Raw genomic sequence first — 19,398 nt, 5'->3', positions numbered from 1 at the left:
ATTCCACGCTTGCTGTAACTCTGCCTGGGTACCATAAGGTCCCTGTGAGCCCTGATTAATTTGTCTAAATTTATTTCCTTATATCTTCAGCTTTGGCAAGGTTTTTTTTTTTTTTTTTTTTTTTTTTTTTTTTTTTTTTTTTTTTGAAGAACGTCGCTCTCTGTTGTGAGCAAACTATAACACTAATGCAGCAAACAGGAGCTGGTGTAGCAGAATGAGGGGTCCCTAGGGGAGATGTCTCCCTTGCCTCTATTTATTCCTCTCCTCTCCTCTCCTCTCCTCTCCTCTCCTCTCCTCTCCTCTCCTCTCCTCTCCTCTCTTCTCCTCTCCTCTCCTCTCCTCTCTTCTGCTCCCCTCTCTTCTGCTCCCCTCTCTTCTCTGCTCTTCTCTGCTTCCCTCTCCCTCTCCTCCCTTCTTCCTTTTCTTCTTCTCCCCTCTCTAAGACAGGTCTTACACTGTAGCCCAAGCTGGGTTGGAGCTTATTTGCAGCCAGGCTGACTTCTACAATCCTTCTGCCTCAGCCTTCTGAATTTCTGAATGCTAGGACTATAGGTGTGAGCTATCCTGCCTGGTGTCTCCCTGTGCTGTGATGGGGCACAAGACCCCGACCATCTATTCAGGTGCACTCATTCTGAACCACAGGATCTAGAAGTCCAGTACAGCTGACTCCAAGTGAGAGCTGTCTATCAGAGGCACACAGAGATAGGTTGAAGATGAGCAGAAAGCCTGGTCATATTCCTATGAGTTGCAAGGCGGCTCCATACCATAGGCATAGCTCAGCACCCCGAATGGCGGGGCTGTGGGGTTCTGAAAGCTCCTTGGTGGAGCTGACTGCAGCTGTGTTCTCTGTTCCCCAAGGAGATTCAGTCATTGCAGCATGACTCGAGATCATTAGAGCAGATTTACTGCAGGGAGCAATATTTACCTTTAAAAATAAAACGGCGAGGAGGGATTTGTTGCCTGTCACTTAATAGATTAATGTTCACAAGGCTCCTGATTGCAGCTTTCCTTTGCAGACGCACAGCTCAGGGACTGACTGTGCTCACGGTGGTGGCCCCGGGGTGAGGGTTCTCTCAGGTGAGGACACCCAGTGGGTCAGGATAATCCTCCTGGGTTTGGAAATGTTACCATAACATGACCGTACGTGTTCACTTCTACATTGTCCACAACTGTGTTTGTGTTAAATAGTAAGAAAGAAGCAGTTGGAACAGAAACCACAGGCCTGCCTGCACGGTCCCAAGCAGCTGCCATTACAGGACTTTGCTGATTTTCAACATATAGGACTCATTCCCCACCCTGGGTTGTAGTGCTTCTTAGAGTCAGTACACAGACCTACATAAGGGGTTCTGAGTTAATGTAAGCTTAAACTCAAGGATTCAAGGAGCTTGTTTGTTCACAGCTCTAAGCCCAAGCGCCAGCAATGACACTGAGTTCTTTGAAACAGAAAGGGAGTACTATTCCCTCACCGTGAGTGCTGAACACACAGTCCTAGATCCCAGCTAGTTACTACCCTCTGATTAGTCTGTGCTTAATGCTTAGGACCACACACAGATACGAATGAGCTAATTAGGCAATCGTTTATGCATTCAGTTTTTCCGAACACCAATAAATACTTACTGAGCACCAGGCACTCTTTGCTTTATACTTTTATGCTCAGATGGCAAGGAGAGACCTAGCTACACCCTGCATGACACTGCATATGACAAAACATTTTTTTTCCCACGGTGAAATGTGGGGCTGATCTCACGGAGGGTTCCTGACCGAGCATCTGCACTGGAGAAGTCACATCAGGGAAGCTGTCGCAGTCAGGCTGATACCTGCTCTGTTTGTTGTTACTCTTTAAGAGGTCAAGCAAGGTCATGTTTGTCATCCTCTGGCTTCACTCCCGTGCATTGGCTTTGGACAGGAAAGGGACTGACTTAGTGAGAAGCTGGAAGCATCATCTACAGACTCATCTTCCTCCAAATGCCACTGGATGGAATTCTGGAGTGTGAACATCGTCTCCTCCACTGTCTGAGGGCGTGGGTGTGAACCTAGCAGGGTGCACATCCAGAGGCTTATTGCTAACCACGGCTTGATAAGGAGCAGGTGGCATGTCAGGCACACAGAAACCTCGGCAAGAAACCAAGTGCTGGTGTCCTTTTCCCAGTAACAGAAAAGAGAGCACTCTGCGAGGATGCAGCTTCTCAGTTCCCTCCCCCTCCCCCACTGCTGTGGCCGAGCCTGGGTGCCAGGCTGGGCACACGGGGCTATGGACCGACCGGTAGGGAGTGCAGTGGCCACTTCTACTGAAGGTTTAAAAATTTTTAAAAACTTGTTTTAAAAACTTGTGTGTGTGTGTGTGTGTGTGTGTGTGTGTGTGTGTGTGTGTGCGCCTGTGGAGGCCAGAAAAGGTGTCAGGTCCCCTGCAGCTGGAGTGACCAGCAGGTGTGAGCTACCTGACATGGGTGCTAGGAACCAGACTCAGGTCCCGTGGAAGAGCAACAAGTGCTCGTAACTGCTGAGCCATCTCTTCAGCCGCAGGGATTAGTCAGCTTTAAAGCTGCAGCACCAGGACACTTCTCAGGCTCCTGGACAAAGCTGCAGGTGCTTTCTGTGACAGCACTGAGGGATTGTCACCCTCCACCCTGGGTATCCCTCAATGGCTCTTTACAATGCTACATTGATTTTGGCCAGTTAGGCCCACTGAAATCTCCATTTGGCTAGACACTTGGGGAATAAGAGTCTTCTGTGGCCCCGTGCTTTTGTTCTTCTGAATTAACTCAAGACAATGGGACTGTGGTGCAACCAAGGACGTAGCTGCAACCAGATGGGAGACAGAGTGGTGACTGAGACACAGTCACCAAGCCGTGAGATCTGAACACCAGAGGGGCTGTGCAGGAAGACCCTGCCTCTTGAAACGAAGCTAAACGGGACTCATAGCGATTACCTGGTCACCTGGCTGTGACACCTGTCATGCTGGGGCCATGACATACACATTCTTCTCTTAGGTGTCCAGCTCATCCCCACCACAGACTCACAGCCACGAGTGGCCATGGCCAGCTAGGGATGGGTACATTCACACCAAGGCCTTTTCCACTACACTGTCTCTGACAGTTACCACTGATGGGCAACTTGACAGGACCAAGAACCACCAGGAAACCACACCCCTGGTGTGTCTATAGGGCGTCCCTAGATCAGGTTAATTGAAATGGAGAGACCCATCTTGAATGTGAGTGGCTCCTTTCCATGAGCTGGGGTCCCAGACTGAGTGAAAAGGAGAAAGTGAGCTGAAATTCAGTGTTCATTTCCCTCTGCTTCCTTGCAGAGGATGCAATGTGACCAGTTGCCTCATGCTGCTGGAGCCATGCCTTCCCCATCATGATGGACAGGACTTTCCTACTGTGAACTGAGATAAAGTCCTCCTTTGAGTTGCTTTGTCAGGTATTTTGTAACAACAATAAGGAAAGTAACCAATACACTATCCTTGCCATTCACAGGACTTTAAACATCTTGGTTTTGGGTCCATGAAGACCTTTGATGTCAAACTGTCAAGGCTATGTGAGCTCTGGAGGCTTCCCCATGCTGACACAGCTCACTGGGGCATGGTTTCATAATGATTAACATGTCCTCTTTCTCCATAAACTTCCAGAGATGAATGTGAGTTTTCAGAACAGTGTATAGGAATGTGCAGCACACTGATGATTCCCGTGCAGTCCTCTGAGAAACTTCATCCATGCACATGGTTACAGGGGCCACCACTCTAGGCCCACTGGATATGAGACCTAAGAATGTGTTATGGTTTGGGTATACTCTGGTCCCTGAGACGCATGTGCTGAGAGCTTGGTCCCCAGGCCGTGGCACCATTGAGGGATGATTGGCTCACAAGGATGCTGATATTGTTCATGGGATAATCCGTCAACAAATTCATAGCCAGATGCATCAAACAGTAGGTGTAGGCTGGTTGGAGGAACTGGCTCACTACAGGCATGCCACTGAAGAGTGTATTTCACCAGTGTGCCACCCCCACACCACCAACTCCCACATGAACACTTTTCAGCTGCCATAAGGTGAACAGTTCTGCTCCACCACACACCACAGTGTTCTGCTTCCTCATGAGCTCAGAAATGAAGAAGCCAGCCAACCATGGACTGAAACTTTTGAAACCCTGAGCCCAGAGGAACTCATTCCTGGTTAAGTTGTTTTTCAAGGTGCTTTATCATAGTAAAGGAAACTTATTGAGTGCAATAAAACATTCCATTTGTGTGTGTGCATGTGTGTGATGGCTGTGCTTGTCTGTACACACACATGGGGAGGTCAGAGTTTGAGGTTAGGTGTCTTCTTCTGCCACTCTCTAAATTTTCTTTTTTTTGTTGGAGACAGAGTCTCATGCTGAACCTAGAGCACTCCATTTCAGCCAGACTGGCTAGCCCAGGAGTCCCCATGGTCTGCCTGCTACCATGCCCAGTCCTGGGATTATAGATGTACATTACTACACTTGGCTTTTTTTTTTTTGAAGGTTTGGCAATCCAAATTCAGTTCCTCATGTTTGTATAGCAAGTACCTTATACTCTAAGCCATCTCCCCAGCCCACCATGGTCCATTTTTTTTTTCAAATGAGAATTCTCTATCTGAAAAGAAACAATGATTTTATATAATCAGATACTTTGGTGCATTTATCTAAAACTCAACCAACACACACATACACACATATACACATGTTAAATGTGTTCAGTAATAAACAGTTTAGAAAACATAAACTTAGTAAAAATCAAAATACGGCTGCTGAACCCGGCTTGCTTACCAGCTGCTGGCCTTTCGGGCCCCACCCCGCATACTGAAGCTTTGCATTGCTGACTTCTGGTGGGTCCAGACTCTGAGGGTCCCTGAGGAAACAGACAGACAAACAGAAACAAAGCACAATGTTGGGAACCGAGAAGATACTGTGCCTCCACTTATCCTCTGATGGAGTCTTCCTCTTTTCCTGTCTCTCAGTTACTGAACAATATGTCTCACTCAGCTTCCACCGGATTTCTGCAGATGTACATAATTTATGTGAAGCTGAAATGCGTCCACTGCTACTTAATCCAAATGGTAAATATTCATCAGGAGAAAACATGCAGAGAACTATATAGATCAATTTTTAAAATGTCTAGGGCAGTTAAAATGAAACGAAACCCACAGCCAAGCAGCAATAAATCCCACACCCGATGTCTTCATCATTGGCTGTCCTCGTAGATAATTCTTTTCTAAGTATGAAGCCAGGTCATCCTGACCTTCGAAAGCCAGTGGCCTCAGGATGAATTGTATTCTCTCACAGACACAGAGGATGAGAAAGGGAGAGGATTCGGGAGAGGGAGAGAGGGAGAAGAATTGAAAGACGTTTTTCCTTTTCAACATTTCTTCCATTTTTCATTCCCTTTTATTTTGTATAATTTTCAATTGTGTCTACATGGGAGCCAGCTTGTAGATCTACACTGTGTGAACTGTGTATGCAAGTATACATGCTCATGTGTGTGTGCGTGCATGCGTGTACATGTGGGAGCCAAAGGTTGATGTTGGATGTCTTTCTCAAGCACTCTACACCCTAATGTTTGAGTCAGGGTCTCTCATGAAGCCTGAAGCTTGTCAATCTGGCTAGCCTGGCTGGCCCGTAACCTCTCGGGAACCTGCCTTCCCGGTGCCTGGATTGCAAGTATGTGCACTTAGTTTTCACATGGGTGCTGGGTACACAAACCCCTTATGCCATCACAGCAGCATTTTACTGACTGAACCGTCTCCCAAGACCCACATTTTTCATTCTTAATTTACAGATATGGAAAATACGTTGACAACGAAATACTGTCTGTATATTCAAATGTCCTAATAAATAAAAGCCGTGGTAAAACACCATGAAAACTCCACGGGTAGAAAGGACGGTCTTCACATTGTTTTGAGGGTACCACCCCACCTGCAGAATGGCATCTGCATTCTCGGGGAGCAGGATGGCCAGGGGAGCACCTGTCCTGATGTCATAGTTTCTGCACAAAAACAGAGTCATGAAAGTGTTTGCTCAGGAATAAGGGGAGAATGGGAGAGTTGTCACCTGTCTTTGGGAAAGGAAGGCACTGTGTTTGAGGGTCTCACAAAGGGGAGGGAGCAAGAGGGAAGAAATGAGAACCAGGCCTTTCAGTGACCAGGGTTTCAAACACAGAAAATTCCAGAGTAATTTGAGCCATACTGCCAAAATCAAGGCAGACAAGCAAAACCAGGAAGACATAGAGGAAGAGAAGATGGGGAGGTGAGATTTCCATTGCCTCAGTGGAGTGTGAAGACAGGTGACAGGGGTCAGACATGGGGAGGCAGCTGGGACAACAGCCTTCAGGGAAGTAGAGAAGCTAGGAAACATGGGGGGGGGGTCTGGACATTGCAGATCACAGATAGGTTTTTAATAAACTCCAGACTCACCCCCTGCCTCTTCGTGTGTGTGTGTGTGTGTGTGTGTGTGTGTGTGTGTGTGTGTGTGTGTGTGTGTCCAGTATGCACTTGCGTGTCTCTGCAGAAGTCAGAGGAGGGCGTTGGAGCCCCTAGAGTTGGAGTTACCAGAAGCTGTGAGCTTCCCTAGATGGGTGCTGAGAACCACACTCTGGTCCTCTGAAGAGGATCCTGTGCTCTTAACTGCTTTGACTGCTAAGACGGCTCTCCAGCCCAGAGAGTAGGTTTTAAAAGTTATATCATTATAAAAAAGGCCATGTGAGGTGATGGGTATGCTAGTGAGCATGAGCTATCAGTCTGTAATGTGCTGACAAATCAAAAAATTGTCTGAATGTCTTAAAATACATATTTATTGTTGGTTAGTTTAACCCTTCTGTCCCCTTTAAAAAGAACAAAGTTTTCCATAAACTACAATAGAGTGATTTGTGATAGTTGAAAAAATCTCAGAAGGGCACGTGCAGTCTTCTAGCTATAATGTCTTACAGGGATTTAAAAACATATGCAGGTATGAAAGTCTTTATGAAAAAGAAGCAAATAATCTGAAGCCAGTTAGGTTGGTCAGCTAGCTACAAGATTGAGTGGGACGGGTGGAGAGAAGTAGGGTGAGGGAGGGTGGCATTTCTCAGAGGCCATGCTTTTGTATCAAATCAACTGACACACAGGTACCCTCTCAGGAAATGAGGGCATGGCCTTCTTTATCTAAAAATGTTGTGAAAGCCAAGAGGAATGATGGGTACTAAGTCAACAGTACTCCAAAGGTCTCTCCTCTTTCCTACCTAGCAAGTCACTTAACATCTCATACACTTAACCCAGTGATTCCAAGATCCCCCAAATGAGCTGCCTGCTGGGGTGGCAGCAATCCATCCAGGGTGTCCTCAAGGGGAGAAAGGCAGGAAGTGGTGGGATTCCATCACTAACAGCACAGAGCTCGGGTTGATAGAGCAACTCAGGCCAAGTACTTTTCCCCCACGTGTGAACTGGTAATATTAACGCTCGCCTTGCGGGCAACATCCAGTAATGCATTGCACATAGAGATGGGCAGCCCAGGGCTCCCGCAGCCATGTTCCTCAGATGCCAACTTAATCCTTGATAAGCTGACAGGTAATTAATTTGGCCATACATTATAATGCATGTGTGTGTCCTCAGCTTTTCATTTAATTAGTTGGGCCAGTGGGTTGAGTACCGATAAAGTGTTATTGTAATGACTATCTATATGAAAGTTGTTTAAAACAGCCAATCATTTATCAGACATAAAGACAAGTTTGCTCGCTGGGACTCAGCAGTGAAAGCAAACTGGTGACTCCCGAAGGGTACAGGTGGCAGGAAACTGGGCTTGAGGTCACCTCCCCTTCACCCATGCTTGCTATAATGAAGTAAATCTCCATTTTCACACTGGGATCCCATGGCATCAGATTTCTAGTTAAAAGAAGGCTTGAGGGTGACAGTCCTAGTGTCCCTCCACTGTGTGTCCTTGCTTAGTGAATATTCTGCAGTTTCTCATCATCTATCAGCCCCCTACATGATGATGGTCCTTAGAGAGTCCTGCCCAGCCTTGCAAACACAAGGTTTCCATTGAATCTGCCTCATGCATCCACACGTGATGGAGAACCACTGGAGAGTTGCATGGAAACCGTGTGTGTGTGTGTGTGTGTGTGTGTGTGTGTGTGTGTGTGTGTGTGTGTGTGTGACTCAGTTGACCACTGACCATTGTCATAGCATTCTGGCGAGTCCTGGATTCTGAATTTCTTTCCACTCCTTCATCTCTGTTTCTGTTTCCTCTGTGTGGGGCAGGCGGATGGCCCTGTGCTCACCTCCAGAAGAACCTGTCACTCCTCTGTGTTTTGAGGGCTGGGTGCTGCACCCAAGCAGGGCTTCCCTGCTGCAGAACCACAAGGTCAGATCCACCTGCATCTGATGTTCCTATTGCCAAGTCCTGCTTCTTGCCTCTGTCCCTTTGCGGCTGAGACACGTATGCTGTGGCCTGGAGACTTCTTCCTCCTCAGCCTGCTGGTCCTGTTCTTTTCCTCTACAGGTGACATCCCTGAACCCCCTGCCTTCTCACCCTCAGCATATCTAAGATCCCAATGGCTTTTCAGGAGAGCACACCTTCTCAAGACACACTGGTCCCTCGGCATCAGGTCAGCATCCTCTTCTTGTCGGAAGAATGCATCGTACTCCAGCCTGGAGCCAGGACTATTTTCCCTTGCACTTGGCTTCTGAGAAAACTTTATTATTACTACCGTGCTTTAAATCACTCTAAGTGCTCACAAGAGCTGACAATAATGTATGCACATTATTAATATCTTGTCTAGGCTTTTACATTTGTCATCGTCAATTTATGCTACCTCTCACCGAACCCCGTGGTTGACTCTGGGGCTCGTCGGCTACTGTGTGTGTCCTATGGGTTTAGACAAATGTGTTCTGCCTCACATTACTGTGTCAGCATCACAGGGAGGCTCGCTGCTGCTTCCACACGCTCTCACTTACCTGCTCTGGCAACCACTGTCTTCTCAGCTTCCGGTTCTGCCTGTTCTAGAAAGTCCCACATCTGCAGTCTCTTCAGACTGGCCTCTTTTTTTTTTTGAAAGTGATGAGCTCAAGCTCTCAGATTTGGCCTGTTTCCAGGACTACACTCACTGTCACAGTCCTCTCTCTCTTTTTCATGTTCCTAACCCTCCAGGGTCCCTGAACAAACTAGACAAGACAGTGGAGGGAAGCACCTCACCTGAGTAGCACCCGTCCACATCTAAGCCCTGCTGGCCTTCTTACCCACATATCTTTTTAATCCTCCCCTCCCCCATGGTTAACTAGGGCTGGGAGATAGCTCAGTTGGTAAAACTCCCGTTGCAGAAGCATGAGGACCCGAGTCCCCATCTCCAGCCTCTGTGTGAAGGTTGTGTGTGGAGGCACATGCCTGTGACCCACCCCATCACCGGGGAGGAAGAAACAAGCGGCTCTCCGGAACTTGTTGGCTAGCCAGTGAGCTCTAGGTTCAGTATGAGACTGACTCAAAAAATGAGAAGGCCTAGTTCCCGTTCTCACGCGGAAGACTACAGCAGTAACCTCTGATGCACACCCCAGCTGTCACATGTGCATCCAACCTGTGGCCTATGGGCCACATGGAGGCAGTGATAACGACCAGTGCAGCCAAACACAGAACTCACAAGCTTACTTAAAAGACTATGAATATTTATTTATATTGTATTTTGTAGCTTGATTATGTGGTTCTTGAGTACGAACTTTATAGGCAACAAAGACAACATCGTGACCCAGTATTAAAACGTTGGACATGCCTGACAGTCTGGCCTGTGGTTCCTACCATGTGCTAGGTTATTCTGAAATTCATTGTGTGTATGTGAGAGGGAGGGACACAAAGGGACTTGCTGATTAATTTGGGGGCTGTCTAGTGCCCTCCCCCATCCCTCCTCCTTTATCTTTCTTTACTCATTTAAAGTGTGCATCGGGCTCTGTGATGAATCATCTCTGGGTAGAGATGGATTGGTGAAAAAATGATTAAGGAAGAATAAAATGATCTGGACCTCACATAGCTCAAAATAATCACAAGATCCATTCTGATTTTGCTTATTTGAGCAATAAACAAAACAGGGCATAAATCATACTGGATTCTGAAGAGTGAATTAGCGCCCAGCCAAGTTTGCTCATTTATCTTCCAAAGCTATTTTGAGGGATTGAAAAGCTTCCCCAACAGCAATGGCATTTGGGAGGAAGAAAAGCTAAAATTTGCGTTTTTTTTTCCTGGCTCTAAACTTTCATGACTAAATCATAAAAAAAAAACCCTAACATTTTCAATGTCAAGTATTGTGAGTTTTCTCAAGTCTTCTCATATGCTTAGCAGAGTGGGAGACACAAAAAGACACACGTTCAGGCCTAGGTAAGCGCTATCCATAGCAGGTACACACTGATTACACATGCACAGTGCGTTAGCAAGGGGCAGATTAGCCACCTTTAGTTCCTAAGAATAGTATTCATAAGAGTCGAAACCTCCTCAGTCCTGCCGCCCTTTTCATAAACTCTAAGGCATTCACTTAAGTTCGTGGGTCAGGAGTCCCATGCCATCAGTACTTCCACGATGGCTGGCAGCTAAGCCCTGCTTGTGTTAGATCAGTGCCCCCACCCTCACCCCTACCTCATGCAGGATCTGGACTCTGATCAGTGAAGTGTGATGGGGCAGCTGGGCTGAACTGCTCCTGAGGGACCCCATGTGCCTCATGGACACACTGATTGTGAAGACACACGGAAACAGAGTCTGCCCTATGATGCCTCATGTCTGCCTTATGTCCCCAGGTCAGTCCACCCTCAATCTACCCTGTTAAAGGAAGACGGGGACAGGTCAGGGTGGGTCTGGGGGTTGGTTGAACTGTGAAACCTTTTGGCAGAGGTAAGCATTCTAAAGCAGAGTGAGGTAATGATTGCAAAGCTCTTCAAATACCCACGAACCATGGAGCTGTGTAATTTAGATCTGTAAATTAGAGGTATGAGAAGGATGTATCAAAAGAGCTTGGCAAGGGAAGCAAGGAGGGAGAGAGAGGAGGAGAAGGGTGAGAAAGACCAGGAGGGAAGGAAGGCATGTTCTAGACCCTTCTCTTTCATATATCCTCCAGTGAGCTTGAGTTGACCTCCAGGGCAGAGGAAGCCCTGCCTGAGCTATCTGGTGCCCACCCTGCTGGAAAGCTTGAATAGTGGGCAGCCTAAGCAGCCCATCCGCATCTGTCCTGTACTATGGGATCAGCCAAAGCCTGCTAAGCCAGGCTCTCTCCTCATACTGTCCACACAGAGCTAGTAGCGCTGGGCAAAATTCACAGGCTAGTTAGTGGTGGCTTCCTCTCTGCTTGGCCTCCAGCACCCCCACCCTGAAGGCCATTCCCTGTGCAGGTGAGACCCCAAACTCTGCGTTCTCTTTTTCCTATACGGCAGATCCCTCTCATGGTCTCATTCCTCCTGGGCCTGTTGTTAGAGGAGCCATCTGGTCTCATTCCTCCTGGGTCTGTTGTTAGAGGAGCCATCTGGTCAGTGTGTCCAGCCACAGATCATCCCATCAGAACTGGTGGTGTGGGAGTCTGCCACAGGAGGATGAAGCGGTGTTAGGCTCGCGAGGCCCCAGTCACAACAGGTTGTGCAGCCCCGGGCTGATGGCTTCACCTCTCTGAGAAACTATTTGCTGCTGGAGGTGGGGTGGCTCCTCACCAGTCACTGTGAAGTGAACAAGGTTCTTGGGAGTCAGCCGACAGATGGGACTACCCTGCTGCTGGTGGAGGCAGCTGGGTTGTGTGTACATAATCCTCAGGTTGCTTGTTCCTCCCACATAGTGTGGCCAGGCTCACTTAACATGCTACAACATACTGTTGCCATGTCAGGCTTGCCCTTTTGGAAACTGAGGGACAGTAGGTGGCTCAGGCGCCTGGAGAGCTCCTCTGTGAGCCTGGGTCTCCTTCAGATGGAATGAGAGAGATGGCTTGTCTCACATCTATATAATTAAACACAGGTCTCCATTCCTTTAAGGGCGTTTGTGTGCATCCTTCTGCACAATTCCACTTTGGAACAAATGATTACATAGCCTTCCCTGAGCTGGACACAGGAGGAAGGTAGAGAGTTCTTCCCAGTGTGGGTCACGAGACCACACTGGAGCCTGTGGAAGAGAGGCAACAACATCCTTTAGGATGCTGCTCACGTGGTCCAACATCCAAAGATGGATGCCACAGGGGCTCTGCTGTCTCTATATCCTGGGTCATTTCCCTTTATCCCTTCCCTTACAGTTCTCTACCAACTCACAGGTGTCTGATCCAACTTTGGGGACCTTTTATTGGTCGGGAGAGCAAATTTCCCAAACCGTTCTCCACCCATGGTTATAGTCTTAGTTAACACAAGCCATATAAAAGATGTACTAATGCCTGAGAACTGGCCTAGCCAAAGAGGCAGCTTGGGCTCAGCAGCTCACTTTGACAGAGGGGACTGAGCACTGGCCATGTGCTTGTGGTGAACTCAGGAACACAGGGCACAGGCCGAGGCTCCAAGCCTCACCAGACATCTATACAAATGTCTGCGCAACAGACATCTACATGCACGTCTACATAATTATGGAGGTGGTGCTTGGAGTTCTGTGGGAGGTGCTTCTGTTATGCGAGGACAAAGGAAGCCTTTTGAGGAATTATTTCAAACCAGCTAAAATGCGTATACTTTCTTTTTCTGTTTAAAGCACAAAGTGAGTGATGGTAGGTTGGACTACAGGAGATCATAGTGAAGCTAGCCCTGTGAGACCCTACAAGGCTTCAAGTAGGGAAGTCAACACGAGGAATTAGGAAGCATATCAATGATGAGCCGTCTAGGAGCCAAAGCTCCTGAGGTCTCACAGCCTTGGAAGAACGGCCTGTGTGACTGCTTCCCCTCCCTTGCCCCTGTCCAGGAGCACCTGATGGAATTGCTAGCCAATGGGATCGAAGTCTGTGGCAGAGAAACTTCCTGTGTGCTGGAAGACTCCACCACAAATTCTTAGGACAGTTAGGAGAGTACAGACTCCCCCTCAGTCTGCCTGGCTATTCCTTTCGATTTCTAAAGGCAGAGCTGATTGAGATTGAGAGAGTGAGATTGAGCTCACTGGAATAGAGGCTTGTAATGAGACAAGGGCCTGAGACAGTCCTGTTATTGAGAATATAGATGAGTGCCTGGGGAAAGGCTTCCAGGATGTGGAGAAAGTCCAGGGGCCGCCAAGGTCATGGTAACACAGACTGCAGCCAGAGAGAGCTGCAGAAGCCACGTTGCCAGGGTGCCTCTGTGTCCGGCTGCAGTCCCAGCACCCCTCTTCTTGAGGCCACCCACCTACAAATGACTGAGGAGCAGAGTCAGGCTGAGAATGATTAATGCCACCGGAGTACTTTGGAGGGAAGAGTCCATCCTCACAGACGGAAGATGAGCCGCAGCAGGGCCAATTTGGGCGATGCCTGACATGGTGAGGCCCACGGCAAGTGTCCTTTCTTGACTCACAGAGCCCCAGCTTCTGGTGGGGCTGTAGTCATTAGCAGCCTATGCTGCTCAGGGCCGAGCTTAGCTGGCAGAGAAGGGGTGCTGGGGAAGGAATGGAAGGGAAGAGAAGAGAGCAGAACCCCACGGGAGCAGAGAGAGACGATTTAGAGTTACAGCGGTGAGATCGCAGGATGTAACACGGAAGGCTGGTGGAGTCCAACATGATAAGGCATTCAGTTCATTCTTTAACCGCAGCCTTCTCTAGCCTTTTTAGACAGTACTAGTGCAGTAGTGGTACCTAGTACAGCATTAGTACCTAGTGAATTACTAGTATTTGTATTTAGTGTACTATTTATACCTAGTGCAGTAGTGGTACCTAGTACAGCACTAGTAGCTAGTGAATTACTAGTACTTGTATTTAGTGCACTATTTATACCTAGTGTAGTAGTAGTACCTAGTACAATACTTAGTGCAGTACTGACACTTAGTGGAGTACTGGTACTTAAGTATAGCACTGGCATTGGGTACAGTATGAGTACACAGCATAGTGCAGGTACCTAGAAATTCATGAGTTCACACTAGCAATGCCCTGAGCAGGTGTCCCAGCACTTCTAAAGGTCTGTAGGAATTTGTCTTAGGGCCGGTAAGTGTGGTGAATAAGAATTAGGATGCATAGAGAGATATAAAACCTTGACCTTCTCATTTGTTATTACAAACTTGGCTGTCTAAATTTCTGCTTATGGGAAAGATTAATTCCGGAGAGTTCAGGTCCTGCCACCCTCCTGGTGGAGCTGGGGCCTCCTTACTTTGTGGCAGTGGAAAGGACAAACGCCGCTGGCTGGGTGGGGGTGAAATTCTAATCTGGACTCGTCAGAAGCATTGCTTCTGTGCAGCCCTTTCTAAACTGTGTGCTCTGGCCATGGTGCTTATTGAGTGTCTGAAATCCCAGTTTCCCACTGCTGTAGAGTCAAGAGTCTCTGGGTGCCAGGACTGTGCCAGGAGAATGCCATCTGGGTCTCTGGTCTTGTCTTGAAACTCTTGGAACTGGGTGGGTGAAACATGATGTGTCCCCATGTGCCCTGTGTATGAAGACAGCTGCAGAAATACCTATTGGGCAGCCCAGCTGCCTGCCTGTCTTTTTTGTGATGCTATTCCCAGGATGGTATATGTTTAGCGAGACTGAGAAGGCCCTCTGTGTTCTCTCAAGCGAAGCTGTTTCCCAGCTGGGAACCCCACACCTGAAGATGAACTTCTGCCACCCAGCCGTCAACCCATCCACATGGGGAAACTCCAGACTCCACACTTTATGCCCTAGTCAACCCAGGACCAAGCAGGTCAGCCTGGGATCTTTTCTTCCCTTGAATTTTCCTGAGAGGACTGGAGAAAGGTAGTTCTTGCAAAAGAAAGTTTTCTTGACATTCAGGCCAAGATATGAAGTATTCGCCCAGCACACAGAGCCTGAGGCCTGTTCATGATGCTCAAGATTCACTCAGCCCCCACGACAACTCCACTCCCCCTCCAGTCTCATTTCTTATTTGGCCTCCTCACTTCTAAAGTGTTCCCACAGAGGTCATTTAAGGGAAGACAAGGAAACAGCCAGCAGCTCCTCAAGGTCAGACAATGTCATTCTGAATCCCTGGGTGCCCACCAAGAAGGAAGATGTAGGCTTGCATTGATGTGTTGGGAATGTAGCTCTATACATGCAGAGCCAGAGGCTCCAAGTGGTGAACAGAGTCATTCCCAGCACACTGTAGCATCCTCCAGCTGTGCAGTGACCAGGTGCAGGGCAAGAGGCTAAAAAGCTACATATTGAAAGAAAGGTGTGTGTGTGTGTGTGTGTGTGTGTGTGTGTGTGTGTGTGTGTGCCTTAAATAGCACAGCTGCTTTGAATAACACTTTGGAATTTTTTTTATCAAGCTAACCACATATTAATTATACAGCCCAGCTGGTCTACTTCCAGGTATTTACCCAAGAGAAAGGAAGACATATGTCCACATGCAAACATTCACAGCAGATTCACTCATAACAGCCCCCTTTGGGAAACAACTTAGATGTCAGTCAGATATATGTTGTAGGAATGCAAACTCTTAGATACACATAATAGGTTACAGGTACCTGCTACAACATAGGACTCTCGAAGAAGGGAATCTCCTCCAGGGAAGGAGCCAACTACATATGGTACAACTCCATGTGCACAAATTCTGGAGAGGTAGAGGGAGCCAGGTGTGCTGGCTCATGCCTGTAATCCTAGCACCTAGGAGGCTGAAGCAGGAGGATGACTGTAAATGTGAGGCCAGCCCAAACTGTAAAACTATTTCCAGGACAGTCTGGGATACAGATTGAAACTCTGTCCCAATAAGCAAATATATCAAAACAAAAGGGGAGGACAGATAACATGGTGGTTGCCAGGAACAAACAGAGGGGTAGGAAGGGTGTGTAGCACTTTGGGGTGATGCAAATGTTCCCCATCTTGGCTATGGGTAATACATCTATTGGGCCAGCCTCTGAATGGTGTATTCAGAGAGTATGAATTCTGCTGTAAGCAAATTGTACTGCAGTCAGCCCATCATGGGACACACAGAGTCTGTGCATGATCTTTTCTCATCAGACTTCCCAACCCATCTTCTATATAGACCTGTTCTCTAACCATCCTTTGGTGCCTCCATCTTGGTCAAGGCTGCTCTCCATGCTTATATTAAGCCAATGCTGAAATATGGATGCTATTACACACACACACACACACACACACACACACACACACACACACAGAGAGAGAGAGAGAGAGAGAGAGAGAGAGAGAGAGAGAGACTAGTCCTCTGCTAAGAATAGTCCAAAGCACTGAGCAGAAAGGCAGGTGACCAAAACAATGCTAAATGCACCAGATAGCAAGCAGCACATGGCTTGCACCTGTCCACTGTGTACCCAGCCCATGCTAGGCATCAGTTACATTGTGGTGACCATAGCATTTATTTTCTAGGCTTGGCCATCCATGGGCATCAGCCTGATGCAGAGTAGTACTGATCTGCAGACAGATCTGTGAACGGATGCCCTTGGGGGACACACACACACAGCTCTGTCCAGGAGACTGACATACATGTGCCTCTAATTCTGCACAACTTAAAACCTCCTGTGTGATTCCTCACACAAGAAAGCCCTCAGTAGCCCAGAGGAGGAGGGAAATAAGTATGCTAGACATACTGACTTATAACAACACAGATTCCCAAGGGCAAGAATCTGAAATGCAGGCGTAAGTTAACTCTACATCCCACTAGGTGGAGCCCGAGGGATAGGTTAGAGTAGGCAGACCCGGGGAGTCTTAGGAAGGCGCCTAACTGGATTGGGCTGCCTTGTAGAACGTGTGCTGCAGTACTTCCTGTACACCAGAGCAGACCCTTAAGATGATCTCATAACCGTATTGCTCTGGGTGGAGTAACGGTGTCCAGAGAAGCAGCCACTTTTCTGTGCTTACACAGTTGGGATGGCTGGCCACAGATGGCTAAGCCCAGAAAAAACGGGCATGGGGGAGAGGAAGGGGAAGCAGTTACACCCAGTCCCGGGCTCACAGAGTATGGGAAACTCTCCATGGTTGCTATGGGATTTTCTCCTATGGGAACATCCCCGTAGGCCCCTCCCTCTCCAACGCATGCATTCTCCGAATATCTTTTTGGCTTGCTCTACGTTAGCACTTCTCAAAGGGGTAAGGAACGATGTAGTGATGCAGGTTCTGGCAGCTGTGATGGCTGCTCACTTTGCAGAGTCCAAGTGTGTCTCTGTGCGTGCACCCGATGGGTCCTGGGGACCAGCACACCATAGGACATCTTCAGAGAGGAAACAGGCTCAGCTGCAGAGGAGCAGACCTGGATTCTCAGAACTCTCCATGTGCCTTCCTGAGCTTGCTAGCCTTGGTTTTTCTATGCACCAGGCTCAATTCATAATTGAGGACATGTCACTAAGGATTGTTTAAAAGGGCATGTGACACAGACACTCAACATCTGCCTTCATTTTCCAAGAGAACACCAGCCACCCACCCATAGGCATATCCATTTGACCTCCCGACCCACTGAACTCTGCCATGGCCCGTGTCTGCAGGAGCCCACACTGCCCAAATCCCTATCTGAATGTAAGCTGCTCATCTTCACTTTCTTTCACCTACTCTGTGCACAAGTGCTAAGTCTTGATAAGAGCTCATAACATCTCTCTTACGCTCAACGTGTCTTGAGTGTTCGTATCAAGCAGAGCAACTACACTAGGTTGGGGTTCAAGTCACTCATTTTCCAAGCACATCCTAAAATTCACCCAGCTCTGCTGCTATCCATGTGCCCTGGGTGTGCACTCACATTCTAGCCAGCCTGGACACACTGCAGAGGCCACGCTTGATGATGGCCTTAACCAGGCCTCAAACATCTCTTTGTGTCTTATCTAGTCGAATAAACTAAAAGAAAACTGACTGAGCCATCACCAGGCATAGCTCAGTACAGCCTTGAGTTGCCCATCTTCTTTCTTAAGGAGAAGATTTTTGGAAGGAAGATCTACTTCTCAGAATCAAGATAATACTCAGAGTTACTTTATCAAGTGTGCTTACACAAATTCGTATCTCCTTATGACAAAATTTCCAGTTCTTAAGGATAGCAGCTGAGCCTGAATGTGGTAGCCCTCACTCATAGCAGTCAGGAGGCTGAGGCAGGAGGATGGCAAGTTCAAGGAGAGTCTGGGCTACATAGTAAGATCCTGTATCAAAGATTAAAATACAAAACCCAAACAAAAACAATGCCCTCATCTGAGTTTTGTTGTTTAATGCAGTGTTAATAATAATGTAGCATTTCAACAAATATTTTTTGACTTATACTGTGTTTCTTGTCCTTAGTTTTCCAGAGGCTGAGAATGGACATTACCTCATGCCCCACCTCTCTCTTAAATATGAAACCAAGACCCATGGAAGGAAAGCAGAGCTAGACAGCCAATGGGGTGAGGGTTGACCTTGGAATTCCTGTCACTGAAAAGCTGAAGTTGTGGATGCCTGAGTATGCTGCTAGGCTGTCTCTCAGGGAGCACCTACTTCCTAAATAAACAAAATCCTTGTGCACCCCAGGATACTAGGAGAGTGAGAAGATCTAGGCAGGAGGACCTGTGACTCAGTTCCGTATCTTCTCAAATACATTGTGGCTTTAAAAAAGTCAAGTCCAATTCTAAAGCAATATAGTTTTTGTGCTTGAGCAAAGTTAGGACACTATTATCCACAGAAGATAGCCTGTCATCTAAGTAATATCTTTGATACACATCTTAGTTAGCCTCCGCTCTATTACCATTCTGAGTTTTCAGACCCCCAAAGTGTCAACGCTTCCTGATGAAGTGACTGCCCAGTTTTATTAAATTTATTTCTGCTACAGGAAGCGTTGACTTTTTTCATTTCTTTGTGGGACTTTCAGGATAAACCTAATCTCTCTCTCTCTCTCTCTCTCTCTCTCTCTCTCTCTCTCTCTCTCTCTCACACACACACACACACACACACACATTTTTAAAGAATTAAGTCCAAAGATAGAACAAATTCAAGGAAAGAATCATGCCAGAAAAATGTTGAAGGGAGGAAACTGTAGCAAAACTTGTTTGAAAAATGTAGCCGATCATTCTAAAAATGATTTTTAGTTTTGTTTTTATTATATGTCCATGTGTGGCTATGTACATGTGCATATCATTTCCTGTGGATGCCAGCAGAGGGCATTGTATCCCTTGGAGCTGGGGTTACAGGTGGTTATGAACTGCCCAGTGTGGGTATTGGTAACCAAACTCAGGTCCTTTGGAAGAGCAGTGTGTGCTCTTGACCACTGAGCCATCTTTCTAGCAGTGTGTGGCCAACATCCACTGTGGAAAGTTGCCTTATTGAACGGAAATTCTGACATAAAAATTTTTAGTGAAATGTCTTATGTTACAAATGACCCTCTCTATTTCTATTCAAGTAAACAATGTGGA

General features: G+C 47.4%; 1 protein-coding gene across 4 annotated transcripts in view; it reads right to left on the bottom strand.

Annotated features, from left to right (window-relative positions):
• The window catches only part of Dpp6 (dipeptidyl peptidase like 6), an 876,452-nt gene that overhangs the window by 157,837 nt on the left and 699,217 nt on the right, over positions 1–19,398 (bottom strand). For all 4 annotated transcript variants that reach the window (XM_037204345.1, XM_037204347.1, XM_037204344.1 and 1 more), the window contains exon 7: positions 4,784–4,865. In XM_037204345.1, the coding sequence (XP_037060240.1) occupies positions 4,784–4,865 (82 nt within the window). The remainder of the gene's footprint in view (positions 1–4,783; positions 4,866–19,398) is intronic.

The sequence above is a fragment of the Peromyscus leucopus genome, chromosome 3 (assembly GCF_004664715.2).
Source record: "Peromyscus leucopus breed LL Stock chromosome 3, UCI_PerLeu_2.1, whole genome shotgun sequence".
In the NCBI taxonomy this organism is placed as follows: Eukaryota; Metazoa; Chordata; class Mammalia; order Rodentia; family Cricetidae; genus Peromyscus; species Peromyscus leucopus.
Note: the sequence above shows the minus strand (reverse complement) of the source record. Positions and strands in the feature narration are given on the sequence as shown.